Genomic DNA, 27755 nt, shown 5'->3' on the forward strand with positions numbered 1-27755 from the left:
AATAGTAAAAAAAAATCATGAACTCAAGTTACTTCTAAGGCTTTCTTAATTTAATTTTTGGAGTACATATTTTGATTGTTGTGTAGCTATGAAATAGCTAATACACTGCTAGGATTTACCAGACATTAATGACTAGTGTGCTCACTTTTCTTTTTTTGTCTCTCTTCTCTCTCTCTCTCTCTTCCTTTTTTTTTAGGGGAAGTGTCAAGGTCTCCCTATATCGCCTGCCCTCGCCTTGAGTTTATAGTCTTACTACATTTTTAACCTTTGTAAAGCTTAACCTCTGTAATCATAAGCTCTTAATTAAAAACTGTCAGTGTATCTGGCAGCACATGTAATGCCCTTCCTAAAGGGCTTTACAATCATTTTCATTTTACTACCCTTGAAGGTGAACACTGAGGACCTAATCTGATGGTCTAGTTAACTAGTTAACACTAGACCTGTGGCAGGTTGTAATTTGAATCCCTGGTACACAACAAATATCAAGATTTCAACGAGTTGATTACAGGACCATCAGTAGGGTAGTACCCGCTAACTTCGACAGGATGGTATACGCAAAAAAGCTTTTAAGTTGACAGACTCCGTAGCTGTGCTAAAAACAGACAAAGAGGAGGTATCACCACAGCAGGATCACAGAATCCGGCCAGGCTGCTCAGATCCAGGGTGCTGTTAAAGCGGTTCCCAGGAACCTGGGCAACACAGAGCAGACGGCAGAGCCTCCTAGCACGCTCAGCCCTGCTGAAATAGGGATGGTAACCGGCAAGCAAGCAACCAGGAACTACTCTGAGACAGCACTGAGATTAAAAGCCATTGATCTCCGCCTAACCGTCACAACAGATTATAAAAATATAACTTGCTCCTTCCAAAGCAGTGCATCTGCCTAGCACTCAGCTCCAACAAACTTCCCGCCCCCTTCCTCTCTCCCACATCCACGCCCTATTACGCACACTTAGGAGGGCAGAAGGCAGAAAAACAGGACCTAGAGCTTGCGTCACTTCCGCCGGGGCGTGGCGTGGCGGGGGGCGGTGCTAGTGGCGCCAGTGTTTGGGGTCCGGGCGCCGCTGCTGCGAGAAGGCCGGGCGGGCTGATGCGGACATCAGCGCTGGGGAGAGGCGAGTGGCGGCCGCGGCGCCCGTGACTACTGCCTGCGTCCCGGTGAGTGGCAGGAAGCCGGCGGGGTGGCAGGTGGCCTCCGCGGCGCGGGCGCTCCGCCTGGCTCTCCCGCGGGCGTTTCGGAGGCCGGGTTCGCAGGCCTCGGGGTCCCGGCGGGCGCTGTGTCCCGCTGCCCGGTGCTGCGGGCGTGGCCGTCGGGGTGTTTTGGTCGGTTGCGTCCCGCCCCCGCCGGTGGTCCCGCCCAGCCCCTCTCCGAGGTGGCGCGATCGGGTCCTGAATGGTGTGTTCTCTGGCAGTTCGCTGGAGACGCTTTCTCTGTTCTACGTCGTCCTTGAATAGACAGCGTGCGCCTTGTGTTTTGGTAGCTGGATGTTTTTACTTCTCGGCGATTTTTTTTCTCTTCCCGCAAATGATCCTTATCCCAGAGCGCTGCTGCTTAAGCAGAATCAGATGGACGTGACTTTTAAAAAATGAAGAAACTCTGTGAGTCAGCAGGTTGCAGAGCCTCTTGTCACTGACGTTTCTGTCATGCTAGGAGCGGAGGCGGGGAGGGTAAGACCAGTTTCCACTCCCAATACAGTAATAACTTTAAAGAAAAGTGACATTCAAGGCATATCTTAGGAGATAGATGTAACATAAGGGGCTATCCTAGGGTACGTTTAACATTGCCATTTTCACTTCCAAGAACAGTTGTATTCTGGGACCGAATTCCTGATTGTCAAAAATATATTTCAGGCTCTCAAGGCGGTAGGTACATCACCACAAGGAAATGTGAAGAATGTTAAAAAAAAGTGAAGATTTTTTATAAAAGTACATTACACTGAATTGGAAAGCTTATGTTTTAGTGAAGCAGTCAGTTGTACCAAATTCCATATAGCTATTTTGTGAAATTTGGTATGCATATTAGATGAATCTCCAATATAAAGACCTCACTTCATAGTTTTTGGTAATTGTACTATTTTCAATCTTGTATTTCTCCATCTAATTTTAAAATCTTGCTAGCAATGGCCCTCTGCGTTAATGATGTCAGATTAATGAAAAGGTCAGGATCACTAGCTTAGATTAGTACATCCATACTTTCACATGCAGAATTGATACAAGAACAGTCTGTACTTGGAGTTGTTTTTCTCAGTAAAGACTGGATTTGTTAGTTCATTTGGGGAACTTATGTTTGTATAAGGGACAGGACTAGACTCTTGTTTCATCTCAATTCCCACTCATTCTCAATCTCTTGTATTTTATTCGCCTTAGTATTCTTTGCTTTTAAAAGGATATGTTCCGCCGTAAAGATTCAAAGTTTGGTTCACAGCATCCATATCTGGCAGTTCTCAGCCACTTGTACTTCTAGCTCTAGGTGAGCCAATGCCGTCTTCTGGCTTCCACAGGCAACTTTACTTTCATGTACATACAGCTACATAGACACACATGCATATATATGTAAGTTTTAAAATTAAAATAAATCCTTTTTTTAAGAATAGCTAAACTAGCTGGGCGGTGGTGGCGCACGCCTTTAATCCCAGCACTTGGGAGGCAGAGGCAGGCGGATTTCTGAGTTCGAGAGTTCTAGACTAGCCTGGTCTACAGAGTGAGTTCCAGGACAGCCAGGGCTACACAGAGAAACCCTATCTAGAAAAACCAAACCAAAAAAAAAAAAAAAAAAAAGGATACTTTTCTTGCTGTTTTGCTTGAGTGTTTTTCTTCCTGTTCCTAATTTTGGGTACCACTCAAAGCTCTATCCACATTGTTCTCCTCAAATTGAAACCAAAGTCATATTAATAAGCTCATGGATATCCTGAAATGTCAAGGAAAATATAGGGTATATTTATTTGTAGCTGACCATTTTTCAAAAGAAAACAGCTTATTTTTGTTAGGTCCTGTGCATCCAAATACTGTAGGCCATCCTTGGGTAACCATTTGGCCTTAAGAGTTCAGTAGTTATTGTACTGATTATATCATACATAAATGCAGTCTCTGTATTTCTATTTCAATGCCTATCATTAATGCATTCTGTAAATAACAGAAGAAAATCCAGTTTCCTTTATGTTATACTGTCCCCTTTTCCAGGTCTCTCCTCTTCAAAAGTGGCATTTTCCCTCTGTGTCTGCTTGAAAAATTAAGAGTTTTCTTGACAACTTCTCTCCTTATCCCATTGATGCTTGTCACCAAGTCCTGTTTCTTTTTTATATATATTTTATTTTTACCTTTCATGTGTATATATAGGTGTTTGTTTGTAGTTAATGCAGACATGAGTGGAAGTGCGTGGAGAAACCAAAAGGTGTCATCTCTCCTGGTAAGTGCAGACAGCTGTGAACTGGCAGCTGTTAGCAGCCTAATGTGGGTTCTGGGAACCAAGCTCTAGTCCTTTGGAAGAAGAGCACACACTCGTAACCAGTAACCCATCCATCTCTTTCTTTTGTAATTTTTTTTTCCTCTTCAAAATGTGATTCACAGTAGAGCCCACTTCTGCATTCCTGCACTGTTACTGTATTCAGACCCTTGTTGCTTTTTTGTCTGCATTATTGCAGTTGTTAAATAACATATTCTGTATTTTCATTCTGTCCAAAATTGGGCCTATACCTAGCATCTCCCTGTCTCTCAATGTCCGTTAGTTAAAATTCCCTCCTTTCCCTAGGGTAGAACTAGGTCTCCCTTTCTGCTTACACCTGCACTGTGCTGATACATAGCTCTTTCCCCAGTTGATAGCACTCTTCCCATTTTCATTCTTTTTCCTAATTTTTTTGTTTTGTTTTGTTTTTCAAGACAGGATTTCTCTGTGTAGCCCTGGCTGTCCTGGAACTCACTCTGTAGACCAGGCTGGCCTCGAATTTAGAAATCCGCCTGCCTCTGCCTCCCAAGTGCTGGGATTAAAGGCGTGCACAACCACTGCCCGGCCCTTTTTCCTCCTTTTGCTGTAACTTTTGTGGTAGTTGACTTTCCTCTCAAAACATTTTTCAGTGCATTTTCTAATACTGATACTTGTTTAATAGCAGTGAAGCTTGTTGCTCACTTCTGTGTAAGTAATTGTTGCTTGATACTTGTCATTTCTCATAGCTATTGTTTTTCTGCAATGTTTTCCATTTTGGGGGCTTTATATCCTGTTTATTGACACCAAATTGATAGGTATATATAGTTAAGTGATTATATCTTTAAAACTTTTAAAAGTGAAGAGGTCAGGAACTTTGGAAAGGTCATGGGACACTTGCTAGATTAACATTCCTCAGTCAGAGGACACTTGCTGGACTAACACTCCTCAGTCAGAGGACACTTGCTGGATTAACATTCTTTAGTCAGAGGATATTTGCTGGATTGACATTCCTCAGTCAGAGGACACTTGCTGGACTAACACTGTTCAGTCAGAGGGCACTTGTTGGATTAACAGTCTTCAGTCAGAGGACACTTGCTGGATTAACATTTCTCCTCAGAGGAGGAAGGGAGAGGCTACTTAACATTCCACAGTCAAAGGACACTTGTAGGAGTAACATTCCTTGGTCAAAGAACACTTGCTGGATTAACATTCCTCCTCCTCAGAGGAAGAGAGAGAGAGAGAGAGAGAGAGAGAGGGAGGGGGGGAAGGGAGGGGTGTGCAGGGGGAGCTAATTAGCTACTCAGAGGACACTTGCTGGATTAACATTCCTCAATCAGAGTACAGTTTCTGGATTAAAGTCCTCAGTCAGAAAACACTTGCTGGATTAACATTCCTCTTCAAAGGAGGAAGGGAGAGGCTGATTAACATTCCACAGTCAGAACTAGGTCAGACAAGGGAAGTCCTTGACACCTTATTCCCTAAAGACCAATCAGTTTAAAAGTTACCCTGTTCTGCCAATCATATTGTGCTGAGTCACTGTTTCTCTAGTCAGCCCCTTAAACTGTGTAAAAACTGACCAAATGGGCTGCCTGGGTCGCCATCTCTTTTTTGGGTACAGGATTACCCGAGTGCGTTGGCTCATTAAAATTCCTCTTGCTATTTGCATCGATTCACGACTCTGTGTAGTTCACTCAGGGGTCTCCAGTAAGCCAAGGCTCACAGGAGTCTTACATTTGGTGCATTGGCCGGGGAAACTGACCTCCTGTGGGAACCCACAGAGGGTGGTGAATCAGAGGTCTCAAGGCAAGTACGATGGTTTATTTGTCTCTTATCTGCTATCTGTCAAAGTCTGAACCTGTAAACATGTCTGAACTTTTGGTTTGCTTGCAAGCATCTGGAATGCTCAGATGGTGTTTGGGGTAGTCAAGAGCGGCAGGCAGGCGTGCCACCTAGGGGAGTCTGCAGAACACTTCAGGTCCCCCAGAGGGGGTTGAGAGGACCCTGCTCCTTTTTGAACCTGTAGATTTGGTCCTGTTAGATTTGGTCCCAGCGTAAGCTGGCCAAGTCGACTGGTTACTGGATTTTCCTATGTCTTGATTGTGTCTCTGTGTGTTACGTCTTGACCTGCCTGTGGCAGGGGCGAGATCCTTCTGTATAGCCTGGTTTCTGTGCCCCCATGGCAGGGGTGAAAACTGTCTGCATAACCTTGTTTCTAAGGCCCCGTGGCAGGGGCAAGAACTGTCTGTATAATATGGTTTCTGTGCTTGTGGTGGTGCAAATTATCTGTGTGTTGATTGTCTTTCTCTATTTTCTTGAACTTGAACTGAAGTTATTTGTGGACTGAATTTACCCTGTTAAACATCCTACTTAATCACTGGAGGGAAGTTAGAGGAAGAAGAGAAAACTTGTCAGTAGTAAAGAAGGGCAAGTTAGTTACTCTCTGCTTCTCTAAATGGCCCACCTTCGGAGTAGGGTGGCCACCTGTAGGGACCTTTGTAAAGGTAATCAAAGCAATAGAAAAGAGTCTTTAGGCCAGGATCCCTTGGGCACCCAGACCAAGTGCCCTATATAGTTACCTGGATAAGTCTAGTAGAGGAGCCCCCACCCACCATGGATAAGAGCCTTTCTTCCCCAAGAAAGGTTCTGGCTGTCAGGAGTGCTCTTCGGTCCCGAAGAGAGGATACCAGAAAGAAAGAATGTCCCTTCTGACACAGGGGCACCATCGATTTTCCAGGCTGTTTCTTCTAACTAGATCTGACTGGAAATTTAGTACAGCAGAAGGTAAGGGGCACCTAAAAGCCTACCGCCAGATTAGGCAGGTCTCAAGGGGGCCACATGAGGGCCCCACCAATTTTGACTAAGGCACATGAGGTTAAGCAGGGATCAGATGAGCTGCCCACAACCTTTCTAGAATGGCTCATAGAGGCATTCTGAAAGTACACACTGTGACTTTAATAGATCCAGGCCAGTAGATATCAGGAAAAAGTTTCAGAGGCTGGAGGGACTACAGGATAAGTCATTAAAAGATTTAGTGTAGGTTGCCAAGGAAGTCTACCATAACAGGGAGAAAGAGAAAGAGAAAGGAAGAAGATGAGAGAGAAAAAGGCGACAGGAAAGGAATTTACAGAGAATCATGGCTTCAGTAGTTAGGGAAAACAGAGAAGGGAGACTCCAATCAAAGAGAGACAGAAAACTTGAAAAGGACAAGTGCGCACATTGCAAGTAGAGGAGACGTTGGGCCCAAGAGTGCCTGAACAAATGGAAGGGGCGGGGGGATCCCAGGCTGTAGGGGAAAAAAAAAACCAACAGTGAAGGTGTTAGCCCTGTGCAAATACAATGATTAGGGTAGACGGGGTTTAGACCCTCTCCCCAAGCCCAGGGTAACCTTGAAAGTGGAGGAGAAACCCATTTAACAATGGGTGGACATAGGGGCTCAACTCTTGGTCCTCCAAGCCAGTGTCCCCGTTTCCAAGAAAAGATCTTGGTTCCAAAGGGCCACTGGCACCAAAATGTATTCATTGACTACCCGAAGAACAGTGGACCGAGGGATGGGCCGGTTATCCCATTCATTTATGGTTATCCCAGACTGTCCCTATCCTCTGTTGGAGTGAGACTTATTCTCCAAGATGAGGGTCCAGATACACTTCCTGCTCAATGGATCACAACTAACTGGCCCAAAAGGAGAATCCATGGATGGAGGAAAGACCTCTCCTACTGACCCCTGCAGTGAGCCAAGGCAACCTGCTTTACAGACAGGAGCAGTTTTCTCCATTCTGGTCAGAGATAAGCTGGTGCTGCTGTGGTGGACGTCACAAATGTCATCTGTGCTGAACCTCAACCTTCTGGTCATGTTGACGCAGAAAGCGGCCTTGGAACTTGGGGCCCGCCAAGAAAATTAACATCTACACGGATAGGAGATATGCCTTTTCCACAGCCCACGTCCACGGGACTACAGACCAAGAAAGAGGACTGCTTGCATCAGAAGAAATCTTGGATATCTTGGATGCCCTGATGAAGCCAGCAACTATGAGTACTATTCCTTGCTCAGGACACCTGAAGGGACGAGATTCAGTTACCCGAGGCAGTAACCAGGTCTCTCAAGTGGCTCGAAGTGGCTATGCAGGAGCCTATTCTGGTTATGGGCCTGCAAGAGACACTGCTGGGGGAATGGTAATGGACTAAGGGATGGCCTCACTTAAAACATGGAAGAAGAAAGGAATCACATTGCTAACCACCCTACCAACTATTGCTAGAGAAAAAAGGGCAGTGGTGCACATAAGAAGGGAGAACTATCCTCCCCAGAAAGCAAGCAAAAGACTTACTAGGCCAAATGCACAGATGGACTGACTCATTTGAGAGATAAGTGCATCCAAGCAGTCAAGGGACGTAAGATATATATAATAGACCTCAGGTTTTGGGCTAGAGAGATAGTAGAACAGTGTAAGATATGCCAGCAAGTAAATGCTTATACAGCCAAGAGTAAAAAGGGCAAAATACCTAGGGGAGAACAGCCTAGAGTATATTGAGATGTCAATTTTGCAGAAATTAAGCCAGGAAAATATAGATACCTTCTAGTATTTGTAGATACTGTCTCTGGATGGGTTGGGGCTTTCCCCAGCAAGCAGGAAACAGCTACTGTGGTAGCCAAGAAGATATTAGAAGAAATCTTCCTGGGGTTTCGAGCACCTGAGGTAATTGGATCAGATAATGATCTTGCTTTCATTTCTAAGGTAAGTCAGGGATTGGCAGAGATACTGGGGACTAATTGGAAGCTCCATTGTTCCTACTGTCTTCAGAGCTCAGGGTAGGTAGAATGAACAGAACCCTAAAAAGAGACCTTAACTAGATTGCCCTCAGAAACTGTCGCTGGCTGGGTGGTTCCCCTTGTCCTGGCCCTTTTCCAAGCTTGGAATACCCCTCCTGTGTGGGACCCCCTACTCCTTTGACCCTGACTCTTGAGCTACCCCCCAGAAATGACATTTAAGGCTGATAAGGATCTTTTTTTTTTTAAATTTTTTTTGTTTGTTTTTTGTTTTTTTTTCGAGACAGGGTTTCTCTGTATAGTCCTGGCTGTCCTGAAACTCACTCTGTAGACCAGGCTAGCCTCGAACTCAGAAATCCGCCTGTCTCTGCCTCCCAAGTGCTGAGATTAAAGTCGTGCGCCACCACCGCCTGGCTAAGGCTGATACGTATCTTATGGCTCGATTGTAAACTTTCCAGATCAGCCACCAGGAATTGTGGGCTACACTTAGTGCCCTGTATAATGGAACCAAGAGGTTCCACACAAGTAAGCAAAGTGGTCGTTCTTGGTGCTGTTGACAATCCAGACCTCTGTTGAAGTAGATGGAGTAACTCAGACCAGCACCTGCACCTGATGTGGACTGGAGAACAGCCAGACACCTGAGCAACTCCCTCTCTCACCTGCCATTCTTCAAGGCCAAAGAGACCATTAGATGGCTATGGTGAATCTTCCTTCCCATGCTGAACCTCAGCACCCCCCAAAACTGTACCAGAGTGACTTGGCAAATACTCTCAGCCACTGGAGATGTGGCTTAGCCCGCTACAGTGGAACGCCTATTTTGTACCTGGTGGCCTTTGATCTGTAAGTTAGTGGTAGGCTTTGACTCCTGGGATATCCCCCACCTTAGAGAGATGGGGTGGAGATTACCCAAATGTCGGGAAGAGGGACTTTTGAATCTAAACCGGGTCCCAGAAGCAGCCTTAGAGGGTGGAGCTTAAGATGCGTACACCCAAAGTTGAGAAGTGTCCTGCAAGAAACCCCCATATATGTGTGCCCCTGAGATGAGAGAAGCTGGCAGCAGGCCCATCAGTATATGTTTGTGTGTTGCGGGATGGGGACAGCTACTTTTTCTGTGCTACCTAAGGGTGTAGAAAGTTGAAAAGCACATACTGGAGACCATTCAGGGGGTGGGAGGAAGATAGTTAAGGATTCAATGACAAAGGTACGGGGTGGACTAGCCAAGAGCGAGAGCGAGCAAGGCCAAAGATAGTTTGAGTCTTGGTTTAACAACTCCCCTTGGCTTACTACCTTGTTAGAACCCCTAATAATTTTGTTCCTGCCTCTGACTTTTGGCCTTGCATTTTAAATCCACTTAGTTGCTTTTATTAAAGATTGCATAGGTGCAGTACAGTTGATGGTCCTGAGACAAAGACATCAAGAGCTAAGTACAAAGAACCAGGGATATGAGCTACATAACTATCTACAATAGCTTCAAGATTGAAGCATGCATAAGGAGAATAGGGGAATGAAGAGATCAGCTCAGGAACTTTGGAAAGGTCATGGGACACTTGCTGGATAGAAGAGACTAATTAACATTCCTCAGTCAGAGGACACTTGCTGGATTAACATTCTTTCTCAGAGGAGGAAGGGAGAGGTTGATTAATGTTCCTCAGGCCCACCTGCAGGTGGGGAAGGCCCAGAGCACCCTTGCTACCTACAGACAAGGGAGGTCCTTACCACCTCATTCCCTAAAGACCAATCAGTTTAAAAGTCACACTGTTCTGCCAATCATATTGTGCCTAGTCACTGTTTCTCTAGTCTACCCTCTGAGCCAGGATTACTGGCCCTAGATGATTGTGTCTTTTTAGAAAGAACCAGTGTGGGCTGTATAAGCATAGTCTAGACTTGCATTGCTTTCTCTTCTGTCTCAATCTTGGACTGATCATAGTGAATCTATGCTGTCAAACGAACTTCAGTATAAAAAGCTCATTCAGTCACCGAAGTGTTGCTTGCTTTTTCTTCTGCCTAGAATTTTTATCAAGATTCTCACAAGACTTCCGTTTCCTCACTTCTCTCAAAGAGCCACTAAAATGCTGAAGTATCAGTTCTTCTGACTGACCCATTTAATTAGTATTCTTTGTGCCCTTCCTTTTCTGCTTCAATTCATGACACTATTGTGAGCACTAATTAATATGTATCTTTTTGCTAATAATTTGTCTTGATCTACAAGACTGAAGTTTTTTATCCCATACAAGGTGTTTTCCTTAAATCTATCATAGAAGGCTTTTATTTTTCATTATTTAGGGTATCATTCCCAAACTTCTCTCAATCCTTATCAATAGGTTATAGGTATATTTCAGAGCTAGTTGGTAGCCAGGAGTATTAATTTTTAACATTTTAGAATTCTTCTTTACTCTTTCATCTTAGTTTTTCTTTTTGATTCTAGTATCTTTATTCCTCCTGTTATCTTTGGACATTTAGCCTTTCTTAATTCTGTGCTATTTCTAAAGCTTGGTTGCATATTTTCCTATTGCAACCAAGGTGCAGATCTCTAGGTGATAGTTCATTTCATGGCTTGTTTTGTAATCTTTCTGAGTTAATGTTCAGTGGTGGTTGCCCATTGCCTAACATTGGACAGTGACTTTGCCTTGGAGTTTTAGCTGACTCTTCTGAAATTCCATGTATTAACTAGCCCAAACCAGTATTCATTTGCATAGGGCATCAGTGCTATGATGGTAATGAGACTATAGATACTGGTCTTAAACATGGCTTTTGTTAATGCTGGTTTATGTAGATGGAACTCAGGGCTTTCTGCATGCTAGGTAAGTATTCTGCCAGTTGAACTACATTCCTTTTCCACAGCATTTACATGTACTTTATCAAGTATTTCTGTGTGGTAGAAGTTGCCAGTTTTATGCTGACTAAACATAATCACATTCACTGCAAGTCCTGAGAAACTCAGAAGAGCCAGGAAGGCTGACAGGCTTGTGTCCTTACTGTGCTTCCTCTGTATAGGTGAGTGTATTAAAATAATGTGTCAACCTACAATATAGAAAGGATTTTAGTTCAGACATTTCCCTCCTTTGCATAGAGCTTGCAAAACTGTTGTTTTGATTTTCTCAGTAGAATTCTCTACTGCTCCCTTACATAAGCTACATCCTGAGTAAAACTGCATTGTTTGGACTCTGGGAATGTAATTTTTTTGCTTTGTTGCATGCTTTTTAATTTTGTGTGTGTGTGTTTGTGTGTGTGTGTGTTAACATTATTTAGAATTCTCATCTTTACATGTGAGTTTATTTTTAATTTGTAATTTTTTGATTATTTATTTACATTTCAAATGTTATTCCCCTTCCCAGTTCCCTCCCCCCAAACCCTCTATCCTCCCCTCCTCCCCCCTCCTTCTATAGAGCTGCTCCCACACCCACCAACCCACTCCTGCCTCACTGCCCTAGCATTCCCCTATGCTGGGGCTTCAAGCTTTCACAAGACCAAGGGCCTGCCCTCCCACTGATGCTAGATAAGGCCATCCTCATATACAGCTGGAGCCATCAGTCCCTCCATGTGTTTTCTTTGGTGATTTAGTCCCTGGGAGATCTAGGGGCCAGGTGGGGTGGTCTGGTTGGTTGATATTGTTGTTCTTCCTATGAGGTTGCAAACCCCTTCATCTCCTTCAGTCCTTTCTCTAACTCCTCCATTGGGGTCCCTGTGCTCAGTTCAGTCTTATGGTTGGCTGCAAGTATCTGCATCTGTATTTGTCAGGTTCTGGCAGAGCCTCTCAGGAGACAGCTATATCAGGCTCCTGTCAGCAAGAACTAACTTCTTGACACCAGCAATAGTGACTGAGTTTGGTGGTTGCATTATGGGATGGATTCACCAGGTGGGGCAGTCTCTGGGTGGCCTTTTCCTTCAGTCTCTGCTCCACTCTTTGTCCCTGTATATCCTTTATACAGGAGCAGTTCTGGGTTAAAATTTTTGAGAAGGGTGGGTTACCTCATCTCTCAACCAGGGACTATGCTTAACCTCTAGGTATGGTCTCCAGGTTCTCTCTCTTCTTTGTTGGGTATTTCAGCTAATGTCATCCCTGTTGGGTCCTGGGAGCCTCTTGATTTCCTGGCGTCTGGGACCTTTCTGTTGGCTACCCTGAGTTCCCCCCACCCCCTTTGCTACACAACTCTGTTGAAAAACAGCCTATTATACATTTTAGTGTGTTTATTTTTCAGTTTTTGGATTAGTTGTACCAACAAATGCCTCTATAGAAATTTTAATTGTCAGAATTGACTAAAGCTTTTGACTTCCCTAATTAAAGATATTAATTTCAGTCTAAGATTTATACCTTTGGGAAAACATTAGTTTTCTTATGAAAAATACTGTATGAGTGAGTCGTCTTTGCTAACGGGAAGTATACATTATTACAAGGGACTTTTAAGTATACATTTAAATTTTCAGAAGTTTGACTTTTCCAAGTGAGCTGACAAAATACGAAGAATTAAATGAAAGTGGGCTAAAACTAGGGTGTTAAAGTTAATTTAAAAAGGTACAACGTGATTCCTTTTGGTCTGGATACAAAAGACTGGGTACTGGAGACATTGGTCAGTGAATAAGACCTTTTTGTATTCTTTAAACATTGTCTGAGATACTTAGCATTCCTTTGGTATATTTTCCTGAATGAAAACAAACAAAAAAGCAGTGCTATTTCTGGCAATAGCAAAACTAGGGTGCTGCTGTTATGTCTTAGTGATCATGGTTTCTGATAACTGTTTGCTTGCCCAGATATTTTACTTCTTTAAACCAAACCTTTATGTTTAAAGTTTTGTTCTTCACTACTTTCATCAAAGAATCCTCTTTTCTATCATGTTTCAGCAATTTTTAAATTGACAGTCTTATTTTAGATATTCCAAAAGAAAGAGATGGCTCAGGCCAAGCAGTGGTGGCACACACCTTTAATCCCAGCACTTGGGAGGCAGAGGCAGGTGGATTTATGAGTTCGAGGCCGGCCTGGTCTACAGAGTGAGATCCAGGACAGCCAGAGCTACACGGAGAAACCCTGTCTCAAAAAACAAACAAAACAAAACAAAAAAACCAAAACAACAAACAAAAAAGAAGGAAAGAGATGGCTCAGCAGTTGGCTTAGGCAGTTGTTGCTCTTATTGATGACCTAGAATCAGCTCCTAGAACCCATGTGGTGGTTCATGACCATCAGTAACTCCAGATTCAGGGGGCTTCATGCCCTCTTCTCAACTCCTCGGGCACCAGAAATTCGGGTGTTGCATATGCATACATGCAGGGAAAACTCACATATACCTCAAATAAAATAAATATGAAAGTAAAAATAAAAAGATACTCTACTGGACCCTTAAAGCTCTAATGACAAAACTTCTCGCTAAGAAGGGGAAAAATACTGATGCCAACCAATTCGATCTGCTGTTGATATTAACAGCAGATTGTTGTATTACAAATTAAAGGCTCTGGGAAACTCTTACTAGTTAGATATCATCGTAGATATAGTCAGATGTCTGTTTGTTTAGATGACTATTGGCTCCTATTTGCTATTGAATAACTGATTAAAATTTCAGGAAAATAAACAGTATATGCAGAACTAGGACTGTCTTAGAGTTTCTATGGCACCATAGGGCAGAAAGGGTCTATTTGGCTTACTCCCATTTCTTTTTTTCTTTTTCTTTTAGCCCAGGCTGTCCTGGAACTCACTCTGTAGACCAGGCTGGCCTTGAATTCAGAAATCCGCCTGCCTCTGCCTCCCAAGTGCTGGGATTAAAGGCGTGTGCCACTGCCCGGCTGCTTACTCCCATTTCAACTGTTCATCATCAAAAGAAGTCCGGATAGGAACTCAAACAGGGCAGGAGGCAGGAGCTGATGCAGAAGCTGGAGTAGGGGTAGGGATGCTGCTTACCAGCTTTTTTATCATGGCTTATTCAGCCTGTTTTCTCTCTCTCTCTCTTCTTTTTTATTGGATATTTTATTTACATTTCAGATGTTATCCCTTTTCCCCACTTCCCCTCCCACCCAGAAACTCCCTATCCCACCCTCCCTTCTGCTTCTATAAGGATGTGACCCCACCCACCCCCACCTCCTTACTCTTGAATCGCCACACACACACACACACACACACACACACACACACACACACACACACTGGGCATCAAGCCTTCATGGGACCAAGGATCTCTTTTCTCACCTATGCCCGACAAGGCCATCCTCCCCTACATATACAGCTGGAGTCTTGGGTCCCTCCCTATGTGCTCCCAGGCTGGTGGTTTAGATGCAGGGAGCTCTGCTTAGTTGGTATTGTTGCGCTCCTCTTGGGACAGCAAACCCTTTCCGCTCCTTCAGTCTTCTCTCTAAATCCTACATTGGGAACTCCATGATCAGTTCAATGGTTAGCTGTGAGCATCTGCCTCTGAATATGTCAGACTCTCTAAATCCTACATTGGGAACTCCATGATCAGTTCAATGGTTAGCTGTGAGCATCTGCCTCTGAATATGTCAGACTCTGGCAGACCTCTAAGGAGACAGCTATATCAGGCTCCTGTCAGCATGCACTTCCTGACATCCACATCATCTGCCTGGTTTCTTATAGAACCCAGGAACACCAGTCCAGGGATGGCACCACCTACAATAGACTGGGTCCTCTTTCATCAGTCACTGAGAAAATGCCCTACAGGCTTGTTTAAAACCCAGTCTTATGGAAACTCAACTCCTCATCTCTCTTCTCCCCCTCCCCTTCCCACTTCCCTTCCCCCTCTCCAAGAGCAATGTTGATTCTGGAGGCTCAATTCAACAAGTTTCAAAAGAAAGTAATATTAACAGCTGGCATTTAGAACATTCTTGTGATATTCTGACAGAAAAATTGGTTGCTTTCTACCCTTGTCCTAAATTTTTTTCTGAGGAAAAATTGACAAACACTGGATTCATCTTATCAGCATTTTGGAAATACAGTAGACCATCTTTTATAATTTTCATGTATTGTTTTTTTTTATGTGTTTGAGTGTTTTCCCTGCATATATATCTGTCTGATATATTTGAGCAGTGCCCTTGGAGACTTGGAAAGGGCACCTGACCCTCTGGAACTGGGGAAGACTGGGCTGTGAACTGGGAGCTGAACCCAGTCTTCTAACAAGAGCAACAAGTGCTCTCTTTACTGCGGAACCACCTCTCCAGCTTCAAATCATTGAGAGGGTCTGTTGCTGTGGTACAAAGTCATATGTATTAACTCAGCTTTGATTTGTAACTTGAATGCTAATTAATCTTTTTTTTAAACTCTTTCAGGTAAGACCATGAATTATGGAATTTCTTAAATGAAGCATTCAAGAGTGGAATGAGAGAATGTCACATAGAAAATAAATGATTTTTTAAGTTATGTCTATTAATTTGACTCTAGATATATATATTTACTTCCTTAATAATGCAAGAAGTCTTTGTGGGAAACAGAGAAGCAAACAGTTGCATCTGGTTTGTTCTAAACAGCATTGGTGTATGAACCATGTCAATGTGCACAGAGAGTTTCACACAAGTAAGAAAAGCTGTAAATGGAACAGAAGTGAAGCACATTGCAGCACACACTGGCACACTGCAAGCAACCATGGCTTACATATTGGAATTGTAAAACTTAGCACTTCTGCTCCCAAGGGACTTACAAAAGTGAGCGTTCATATGTCCCGTATTAAAAGTACTTTGAATTCAGTTTCAAAGGCTATTTTTGGCAGTCAAAATGAAATGGTTTCACGGTTAGCTCAATTTAAATCAAGTTCTCGAATATTAAGAAAAGTATCAGATAGGGGATGGTTAAAACAAAAAAATATTAAGCAAGCCATCGAATCTCTGAAAAACTATAGTGATAAATCAGCAGAAAAGAATTCTTTTGCAGAACAGAAAAGTTACTTTGCAGATAAAGAAGAAGATTCAGGTAAACACAGCCTTTTCCATTACACATACGGTATAACCACCAGATTTGGAGAATCATTCCACTTTTTAGCAAATCATATTAATTCATACTTCAAAAACAAGGAAAAAATGTCTCAAACAAAGGAAGATAAACAGCTTCAGGACAAACCAGGCCTTGAAGAAAGGAAATCCCGTTCTCCTGATCCTGACATCTTGACAGACGGGCCAGACTCAGGATCTCCCCCAGATGATGAAGACAAACTTTCCAGCCCTACCCAGATGCCTGAGGTTCACCCAGTGTCTGCAAAACAAAGTATTGCTAACTTCCTTTCTCGTCCCACTGAAGGCGTACAAGCCTTAGTCGGTGGTTACATTGGTGGACTTGTACCCAAATTAAAATCTGATCCCAAGAGTCAGCCAGAAGAACAGGAAGAGCCTGCTAAACCTGAGCAAGCTGTCTGCAAAGACAAGAAGGCAGAGGAGAAAAAGCGGGTTTTACTTCAGCGAGAAAAGGCAAGTTGTTTTTCAGTGTGGGCTTAACAAATGTTAACCATTTGTAGAGTAACTCCATCTTCTAATCACCTTTCATATGACCTTACAGATTATTGCAAGAGTGAGTATTGATAACAGAACTCGAGCCTTAGTTCAGGCCTTAAGAAGAACAACCGACCCAAAGCTCTGTATTACTAGGGTTGAAGAACTGACTTTTCATCTTCTAGAATTTCCTGAAGGAAAAGGAGTGGCTGTCAAGGTAATTTGTAATTTATTTAATATTTGTCTTGAAATAAACATTCAGATAAACTTCTTAAAGTGGGGAATGCAAAGCCTTTTTTATTTGAAAATTTTTGTTCTTTTAAATCATACAATATATATTCAGGAATTCTCTTATGCTGCACATTAGGCTTAAGAGTTCCTTTTGTTCTGTGATATAAATTCTGCTATTATCATGAATATACTTTGAGCTGGGCCTATGTAAAAGTGGATCATAAGTTTGTTAGTTGCATTGCTTCATAATTGTCAAATTCTTAATTGCAGTGCAGCTCTTTTACTATGATACCACTTTTCAAGATAAGAAATAGCCAGATGTGGTATTTAATCCCAGTATTTGGATCATAAGTGTGATATCAGCCTAGGCTGTTTAGCAAGATTCTGTCTAAAAACAAAAGACAGGAAACATAATGTGGAAAGCCATTGCTAGTGTTTATTTTATAATCCCACCATAGTCTTTTTACATTCAAAGTCTAAAAATTTGAACAAATAATTAATTGATAAAGCAATTAGCACTCCTTGCTTCAGTATTTTATGTATACAGTAGTGAACAAAGTTTAGACTTCATTAAATACACCATTTAAAGAGAAGCTAAGTGACTAAAGAAGGTGAGCCTCTTTATCTATGCTAAGTTTACTTGTATACTTAATAATCTGGAAATACTATATGATATTGTTACCATTTCATTAAAATTCACTTAGTGCTTTTTTTTAACCTACCACTCAGAAAGTTGTTAATTCATACTTTCTCTACCATTGATATCTGTCTTGTTGAAAACTATTTCTTGTAAATTTACCCTTCAATAGTTTTATACTGTATAACACAGACATTCAGAGCTTAAATATTTCATATTCCTGAAGTTTGAGATTTATCTTTCAAATATTGATGTATTTTGAGGATATGTTTTTGAAATACACATGTGCTTTTAAGGATAATGTTCATGTCATGGATAGCTAGAAAGGAGAGATCTAAAATACAATTACTGCTTTAATCTTCCAAGTTGCTGTAACAAAATGCCTTACACTGGATAGGTTAGGTTGTACCTAACAGAAGTCTGTTTCTCAAATGTACATACTTAGAGGCACAGGGAAGGTGCTGGCAGGTCTGGTGTCTGGTGCAGGTTTGATGGGTATATGCTGCAGCTTGTGACTCAGTCACACAGCAGAAGAAACAACACAGCGGCTCATTTCAGAGTCTCTGTATATGGGGCAGAGGTCTTCTGTCCTAAGTACATCCCGAAAGACCTTACTGTTTAATATTGTACTAGGAACTAAGTTCCAACATGAACTTTACAAGAGACCTAGCATTCAGACATAGCATATGATTTAAAGAATGATTTAACAGCATCTTATGCAAGAATAACATAGGTACTTTTGTAACTGTCAAGTGAAGTGCACAGACTCAGCACAGAAGCAAACAGAACATCACCAGTGCCCTAGAAGATTTTCTTCTACCTCTCAGTCTGCAGAAAAGGTTAATCTGGGCTCCCTGTGTGATTGCTTTATTTCCCTCAGCACATTGATAGAATTTACTCAGTGTGGCAAGTACTGATAATAGATCTGGGTAGTTTGCAGCTCTAGTATGTTAGGAATAATCATCATAGTTGAACTGTTGAGGATTCCCTTGTATCTGAGAACTGATCCCAAATCCTGTGGTATAGAAATTCTATTTAGATCAGTCAGAAATGAAAATCTAGGTAGTTGGAAAAGAGTTATCACCTTTCCCCTAAATAATAATCTAAAACCAAGGAACGGAAGAACTTGTTTGCATCATGTTTTGCTTGGCTGTGATCTTTCCCAATGAAACTTTTCTTATTGCCAGTTTCTTCCACTGTTTTAAGCAGCTTTTCTTTTTCTTCTTTATATTCTTCAGTTAGGTTCATCATGTAAGTTTACCTAGGCCTTAAACTTTCTGTGTAGTTCATGCTGGCCTGATCATTGTCATTGTCCTGCCTCTGCTAGATTTGTAGATATGTACCACTTTGTAGGAGGTTGACTAGCTTTTTTACTGGTTGACAAAGTTCTTTTGTATTCAGTTATAAGTTTTCCAGGAGAATGTGTGGGCACCACGTCTTACCTACCTGTCCTTTTCAAACTTTAAAAAAAAAAAAAGATACTAGTTTCTTTTTTTTTTTTTTTTTTTGGTTTTTTTTTTTTTTTTGAGACAGGGTTTCTCTGTGTAGCCCTGGCTGTCCTGGAACTCACTCTGTAGACCAGGCTGGCCTCGAACTCTCAAACTCAGAGATCCACCTGCCTCTGCCTCCCAAGTGCTGGGATTAAAGGCGTGCGCCACCACCGCCCGGCCACTAGTTTCTAGTTTTAATTTAGTCCAGTTTATATGTATTTATGTGTTCAATTTAAGAAATATTTGAATTTCCACATTTTGCCTGCTAAATGTAGTTCTCACCCACTCATCAGAGAAACTTTGTGGAGGGGAGCAAGGAGTATTGCAGTAGTGGTGGTAGAAAGATTGTAACAGACAGTGATTCAGGATACTTGGTGGTGGATTGCGTCCCCAGACACGACAGGGAGAATGTACCACAAACTCACAGCCAATTTCTTCCACTGTTTTAACCATTTTTTCTTTTTTTTCTGAACTAGACAGGCATAGTGGTAACATCAATTGAAATGTTAATGTGGGTGGGAAAAATTCCATAGGCTTCTACTTCTAGATGAAGTAGTACATACAGGTTGTCATTGGCTATTGAGACGGAGAATCAGTTTCCTCCAGGATAGAGCTCCCATACAAGTTGTCGAAACCCAAATGGTTTGCCCTGGACATGTACATTCAGGCAAAGCTTAATGGACTCAATAGGTTGTGTACACACACACACACACACACACACACACAGATGCGCACATGCCATCACTGCCATCACCACCATCAACAACAAAGAAGAAGAGGTCATGAGTTTGGGAGGGACGAGGAGAGGATGTAAGGATGTAGATGCAGAATTCATATATGAAGTTCTCCCTCCCACAAATGAAACTGACTAACCTAAGTCTTTTTTGCATTTCTTCTAAAATTATGTTTTTGCCTTTCATACCTATATGTATTGCTCATCTAGAATAGATTTGATTTTGCTTTATAAGGCAGAAGATTTGATACTTAATACACACATCCAGTTAAACAAGTGACCGTTTATTGGAAAAAAAAAAACTTGTCATAAATGAGGCAATTATACATGGGTCCATTTTTATAAATAGCTTGTTTCTGGATACAGTATTTGGTTCTGCTAATACATCTTTTTTTGCTCCAACATTGTACTCCTTAAATTACTTTAGGTTTATAATGTCTGGTCTTGTAAGTCTTTTATCTTTGGTCTTTTTATTTTATGTGCATTAGTGTTATGCTTGCATTATGTTTGTATAAGGGTATTGGATCCCTTCTGGCTGGAGCTAGTTTAGCTATTCTTTTTTTTTTTTATTTTTTTTTTTGGTTTTTTGAGACAGGGTTTCTCTGTGTAGCCCTGGTTGTCCTGGAACTCACTCTGTAGACCAGGCTGGCCTTGAACTCAGTAATCCGCCTGCCTCTGCCTCCCAAGTGCTAGGATTAAAGGCGTGCGCCACCACCGCCTGGCCAATTTGTTCTTTGTTTTCCTTCAGTATTTGAAAATTCTTCTATACGAGTGCCTATATATGTTTAATTAGGCTTATTTTGATAATTTATAAGTATGTGATGCTTTGGGGTATAATTTTATGAAAGTTCCTGTGATTTAAACGTCTTTTAGTGATTCCAGTAGGAGAATTTCCTCTTGTGTTTGACTATATGATACTGACTTGACATACAGCATGACTTTTCTGTATACTGGGCATTGTGAGTTTCAAAAAGTTCTAGATTTCTTTGTCCAGAGAGTTAATTTGCTCTTCAAATGACTTATAATCTTCGGTAAGTTTGGACAGAGACGAGTTAAGGATGGGTAGAATTTGGGAAAGGCACCTACTTTTCCCTGTTCTTAGGGTGTATTCTTAAACTGCCACCATGCCTTGGGTCCTAAAACTTAAGAATACAAAACTTTTTTTTTTTTTTTTTTTCAGAAAGCTTGAGTTTAGCATTTTTCCCTCCCATGTATCCCACTTTGAGAATTCTTCAGGTGTGTCAAGGTGAAATCAGCCATACAGTCAAGCCCCCACCCACCATGAGAACACTCTTCTTTGTTCCTTTGTGGCCTTCTAAACCAAGCCCAGCAAGTTTATCAGCTTTCTAGACAGCAATTACCCTTGTCTTGGTGGAAAGCTGTTGTTGGGTTACTTCTGCAGCTCTGTGCTGGGTTAAAGGGCATCTTCTTGTGTTCACTCAGGCTTTTCTAGTTGCTCTCAGCATGTCTTCTATTGTTCAGATTTCTGTATATTGTTCAGATTTTCTTTAGTGCTCAGTACTAGCTAAACAAACAGAACAACAATAAATAAAAAACAAATAATAAAAAATAGAACAACAATAGTATTTCAGTGTGGCTGATCAGAAAGAGAAGCAAAGTGAATAAAACACTGGAGAATTACTCAGTTTATTGAACATTACACAACTTAGCTTTCCCCTTAAATTTATGCACACTTTTTATCAACATTACTACTAATTGTATTAAGAGATTCTGTTTTCTATATTGAGTATTGGATTTTTTTTCTTTTTGAAGACAGTCTTGCTGTGTAACCCAGGCTGGCCTGGGATTTATTCTGTAGCCCAGGCTGTCCTCAAACTCACAATCCTGACTTAGACCCTTTAGTGCTGGGATTATAGGGATGTAAACTACGGCAAACACTGTACATTTCAAGAAAATGTTTGGACAGAGGCTATTTTTTTGTCTTCAAATTAGGACAAATATATGCTAAATTGTTATTGATATTAGCATGTCATAAAGTAATCATTTTTAATTACAGAGGAAGTAATAAACACACTTTGATTTTATGATTTACTCATGTCAGCTAAAAATACTTGTTTTATTTTTGTGACAGGATACCACTGTTTAGCCTAGGCAGGTCTTGAACTACAGATAATCCTGCATCTGTCTTCTTAATGTTGGGATTGCACAAGTATGCTACCATGCCAGTTCCTTCTTGGTTTGACATAAGTAACAAAATGTCTTTTTTCTCAATGTAGGAAAAAATTATTCCATATTTACTACGGCTGAGACAAATTAAGGATGAAACTCTTCAGGCTGCAGTTAGAGAAATTTTGGCCTTAATTGGTTATGTAGATCCAGTCAAAGGCAGAGGAATCCGAATCCTCACAATTGATGGTGGAGGAACAAGGTAAGGCTAGAAAAAATGATTTTTAAGACTGCAGGTTTCATTGAGCTTTAGAGAGTTTAAAGAAAATGGTTTAAAATAAAATCAATTTTTAAAAGTAAGACAAAGTCACTTTTATTTATGAATATAAAAGATGCTGTGACATATATTTGGATCATTTTTTATTTTGACTTAATCTCTTTATATTACAGATTTCATCTTTAGGAACTTACCAACCATTCTCTCAAAGTTAACAGTTTCTTTTAGCTTAATTTTTTTGGTGTTTTAACTTTTCAATATAGGCAACTAATCACATAATAAGGTGATGGTTAGAAAGAGAACCTAGGTTATCAACATGTTGCTTCTCCCTGTCTTCCCTCATGCCATTGGTACAATACCAAAACAAATTCATATACATACATGCATGCATGCATACATACATATATACATACACACACATACACACACACACTTTTATTCAGGTGACTATTTTATAATCAGTCTTAACTCTTATTCCTTATTATCATCATCTGCACTTATTCTTTCAGAGTTTACTTTGTCATGATTTACCTAACTTCTGGCCTTGTTTTTTGACCATTTTCCCTAGAATTTTCTATGTTAGATTTCTGTTTCCTTTGTCTTTCCTCCTTTCTCTGACGTTTGCTCTCCTTGTCCACTGCTATGTAGAAGCAGTGCTCCTTTTGTTGTGTTTCACAGTTCTCCCTGTCATGAAGTCCTTCACAGAGTATAAAGTGAAGCAGCAGATGAGAGAAGGAAGCTATTTTAGAATCTAGGTATAAGACAATTAATTACTAACCTTAGATGATGGCCATGGCAGTTCTGAAGTTGGAAGAAAAGATATATATGAACATTTTGAAGAAAATGAGACTAGATATAGTAAAAATCAGTTACAATCATGTTAAGTGTAAACCCTGTGAGTGATAAACGGAATTACAGAGACATAGATGATTGGTATTGGAAAAGAGGTCTGTTTTGAGCAAGTTGAATATAAGTTTATATATAGTAAACAGACACTCAGTTGTCAAAAAAGACTCACATGAAGAGACAAGATATGAGAGAGCTTGATAAATTTTGTTTTTGTTTTTAGGATTACAGGGTTTTATGGTAGCTCAATCTGGTCTCCAACTGGTGATCCTCTTTGTTCAGCCTCCCAGGAGCTAAGATTACATGTGGGCACATGTAATCACACAACCAGCTAGTATGGTGGGTGTTTAATGGAAAAGCTAAATAATCCACTAAGTGTTCTTTCTCTGTGGTTTAACATAAAATAGTGATGAATTGGAGAGAATTGTTATACTGAACTGGAAGAGTCCCCTTTATCATTAAGTTCAGGGAGTTAGACTGGGTAGCTTCATTCTTTGGGTCAGCTGGTTGGAAGCTTTCTGAGTTATAGAAGTTCATTTAGATATTGGAAACAAAACAGACAAAACCCATGTCTTGATAATGCTTCTATTTTAGAGGAGAAAAGGGAAGAGTAGGAAAAAGAAAATGTGCGATTGAGTCTTTGTGAATGCTGTCAAGGAAAGCAAAGCCAAGTGAAGGCAGGCATAGAAAGTGGTAGTGCTGCCTTAAACTTTATAATGACTAGCTGTGCATAAAGTTAATATTTATCATCTGAAAGAATATTACAAGTCATCAGCATTGCTGTTTAAAGTGAAAGCTGCAGTATCTTGGAAAAGACATTAGTTATTTAACTGCCAGTGCAAACTGGAATAGTCTGTGGAAATCAACATGAAGATTCCTAAAAACAGAGTTAAAAACCAATCTACTACACAACCCAGGTATAACACCTCTGGGCATAACACCTGAAAGGCTTGACTCCTATAAAAGAGATACTCATCCATGTTCATTGCCCACTGTATTTATAACAGCTATGAAATTGAACAGCCTAGATACTCACCAACCAATGAAATAGACAGTGAATGCAAATGGAATATTATGAAATTTGCTTATAAATGGATGAAATTGGAAAAATTATTCTGATTGAGGAAACACAGACCCAGAAAGACACATGTCGTATGTTCTCCCATATGCGGATTTTAGATTTATGTTGTTAACATGAAATGGTTATAGAAGCCCAGGAAACTGGAAAGTACTGGGCAGGGGGAAGGAAGACCTTAAGGGAAGATATTAGAACACAGATGGCGAGTGAGGTGAGGTGATGCAGACCCAAAGGAGTCAGGATCCTGAACAGTGGGGTGCAAATGAGAGAACGGAGGAGAGAAATAAGGAAGACAAGAGCAATAGTGGGAGCCAGGAGGTCTTACATAAGCTGATGGCTAAGCAACTTTATTAAGAAGCACAGCATCCAGGGGACCGACCAAGGTCAGCTGAGAGCTCAGTCAGACAATATTGGCCAAGAGAACACAGAATTGTCCAACACCACTGCCCAGCTGGAAGAGACCAGTACTCAAAAACAAAAACCTTAATTCCTTCTAGGCACCAGCTCCAGCCTAAGAGTGGCCTTGTCATTCTTGCCATTGATGTTCTTTTGTTCTTTCATCGAGGCCCCTGAGAAAGTCTTGGGTTAGTTTGGCTCCCCATAGTGAGGAATGGGAGAGTAGGACAGAGGATGGGGTAGGGATAGGTATAATTAACACTAAGGGTGTTTGAATGGAGTTACCATGAAGGAAGGGCAGAGGAATTATGGTCTTCTCAGAAATCATAGGTTATCAGACAGAGAGTTCAGTGCTATGTGTGGGGTACCTCCCTTCAGTTGTTGGTCAGGAGTTTCCAGACACCCCTTCTAGTCAATACAGGCTAGTGCCATCTCCCTTGGTCACCGTCCAAAATTTGATGGTAAGACCTGTGTTGGAGACACCATACATTTTGATGACAAGACATGACAAGTGAAGTCTGAATTTATTTGGAATTTCCACCCAGCTGGCTAGATTTCATCGAGCCAGAAGGTGCTATGCAGGCTGCTGGAAAGAAAAGTCAGTCATGTTCTTACATAAAGATAACCCTGTGAGCTGCAATAGGAACCCACATAGTGTAAGAATGTAATTTCAGGTCTCAGCTTGAACTTTTTTTTTTTTTTTTTTAGGTTTTTTTCGAGACAGGGTTTCTCTGTGTAGCCTCGGCTGTCCTGGAACTTACTCTGTAGACCAGGCTGGCCTCGAACTCAGAAATCCGCCTGCCTCTGCCTCCCAAGTGCTGGGATTAAAGGCATGCGCCACCACTGCCCAGCCAGCTTGAATTTAAAATTAAAAGATTCTTAAATTTGAGTTTCGGGGAGGCAGAGGCAGGTGTATCTCTGAGTTGGAGGTCAACCAGTTTCAGCTGCCTCCGAGGCATATCCCGGGAGAAGCACATTCCAAAGACTCAAACAAACCTTGCAGGAAAAAGGACCCAAGATAAGAGTTTATCAGGGAGATGAGCCCTTAACACAGTACAACTGGGTAAACAGAAGCCACTTAAGCTGACCCTCTTTGTTATAAAGATAAGGTGCAAATTTGAGTTACTTAGAAACCGGGCCTGGGAAAGGCTGTTTGAAATCCTCTATATGGTTATTGTTTAAAAAGTAATTAACTGTCCTTGTGAATTCTGTAAAAATAGTATATAAACTGCCCTTAGCTTTAGTTCGGAGTTCTGCTTGCCTGCATGCAAGGGAACCCCAGTGTACTGGTTATTATCAATTTATCAATAAACCTCATGTTATTGCAGCAAATCCCATCCGTGAGTGTTTCTGGGGAGTGTGTCCCCTAGTTTTGGATCTTTAGGTCAGTAGCAGGATATGCACATTGGTGCACTGGCCAGCAGCTTTCTGATTAGGCTATAGGTTTTTTACACAGGAGAAAATTCATGTCTGGTACTGTAAACCTAAGAATTATAGCCGCCTGTGGCCACAGAGGAACTTGATCCACCTGAAAGGGGGTCTGGAAATGAAAAAGGACGGAGAAGTGAGAGAAGCATGAAGCCAAGACAAAGTTTTCTGATCAAGGCTCAAAATATTCAGCTCTTGTATATATAGGGAAAGCCCACCCTACCCGAGCCCATCCTTTGTTTCAGTTGCAAGGCAGGTTCAGAAGGCAGTCTCTTCTTCAAAGTTCTTGCATGAAGTTCCAAGTGTAAACAAAGCAGCAGAATTCACCTAGGTGTTAAGGTCCTGCGTGGCAGACAAGGTCTGTTCAGACTGCTCAAGGCTGGGAAGGGCAAAAAGAACCAATGACTAAGGAGGCCATAGGCCCCAGGGTAGAATCTACTATTCTCCTGAATGCAAATAGTATCAAACTGCCTTCTAAATACTTGTAGATCAGTGAAATGTTCAGCCTATGACAGAGACACTTCTTTGTGCCGTGGACTGCAGTTAGTATAGGGATACACAACCAGTGAAAGTACAGAGAATATGTGACCATACTCTTTCCTAAAGGAATGTCCACATCCCACTTCCTTCTCTAATGCTGAGAGAACATCTTGAAGAGAGGGCAGTAGTTATAGGAGTCAGAAGTTGGAGAGAAGTGCTACAAAATTGTGTCTTCTGAACAAGACAGGGTTATTGTACTCATGAACTCACAGTAGCTCTAGTTGTCAGCTCAAAATACTGCCCAAAATGAAGCCACAGTCAGACTTCCATGAAGGAAGGGCTCCTGAGTGAGACCTACCCCTCCCTGAGAACTATCAGCAATTAATGGCTGCCAGAGATGGGAGTATAAGTTTTCTTTGGTGGTATGGCCTCTCTCATACACTCCATTGGGTGACCCTGCATCCATGCATGTAAGGACAGCACTGATGAGTGTGTGTGTGTGTGTGTGTGTGTGTGTGTGTGTGTGTGTGTGTGAGCGAGAGAGAGAGAGAGAGAGAGAGAGAGAGAGAGAGAGAGAGAGAGAGAGAGAGATATTGAAAATAAAATAGGGAAGAAGGTGTAGAGGGGGTTTCTGGGAGGGGCTGGAGGAAGAAGGGAGGATGATCAAAATGCATTGTATACTTGTATGGATTTAAAAAGCCATTTTTATAAGTGCTTAATCTTTAAGCATTTCATGAGTCACACAGAGATGAAATTAGTGAATATATAATGGAAAGATCTAGGAGTGTGTGGATGAAAGGTAGATAAGCAATCCTCCATTGGCAGTGTCTGGAGATCATTCTGATTGTCACTGAAGAACTGTCATTCTACATGCATTCTAACATGTCATTCTAGGTGCCCCAGAGCAGTGTTAGCTGACCCACAGAGTCCCTCATTCTGCAATAGAGGAACTTGGTTTTAGGAAAGTAAGGGAAACTAACCAGGAAGGAGGTTTGTATTGAAGCACTATGATGCAAGGGATTGTAAAAGAGCCAACATACTGTTTTGATTTGTTTTGTTTTTTGAAGCACGGTCTCACTACAACCCTGGTGGTCTTGCAACTGTCTATGTAGCTATGCCTCAGTCTCCCAGGTGCTGGAATTATAGACATGTGCCCTCACACCTAGACCAAGAATTATGTCTTTTATTCTGTATGTGTAAGAAGTACTAGTTACATAGTGCTAGGCATACACTAGCAACTTAACAAGTTACTGTATATTATTAATTCTGAATTCATTTTAAAGTATTCTTTATTGGTTTCTTTAAGTAAAATTATGTTCTCCATTTGTATATGTACTTAGAAAAGTTTTAGAAGGACAGAGAAAACACAATCTATAAATCAAAATTTTAATATTTAGATTCATTTTCTTCAAGTACTTTTCTTGTGGGTGTATGCATTCA

The 27755-nt window shown here is 41.3% G+C and overlaps 1 protein-coding gene across 1 annotated transcript in view; it reads left to right on the forward strand.

Moving 5' to 3' along the window:
• The first annotated feature begins 1081 nt into the window (after positions 1-1081).
• Pnpla8 (patatin like phospholipase domain containing 8) overlaps positions 1082-27755 on the forward strand; it is a 51978-nt gene continuing 25304 nt past the window's right edge. The window contains exons 1-4 of the mRNA XM_028757462.1: positions 1082-1155; positions 15444-16571; positions 16660-16809; positions 21921-22072. Of these exons, the coding sequence (XP_028613295.1) occupies positions 15534-16571; positions 16660-16809; positions 21921-22072 (1340 nt within the window). The 5' untranslated portion in view covers positions 1082-1155; positions 15444-15533. The remainder of the gene's footprint in view (positions 1156-15443; positions 16572-16659; positions 16810-21920; positions 22073-27755) is intronic.

Source organism: Grammomys surdaster, unplaced genomic scaffold (genome assembly GCF_004785775.1).
Source record: "Grammomys surdaster isolate TR1022 unplaced genomic scaffold, NIH_TR_1.0 126163, whole genome shotgun sequence".
NCBI lineage: Eukaryota > Metazoa > Chordata > Mammalia > Rodentia > Muridae > Grammomys > Grammomys surdaster.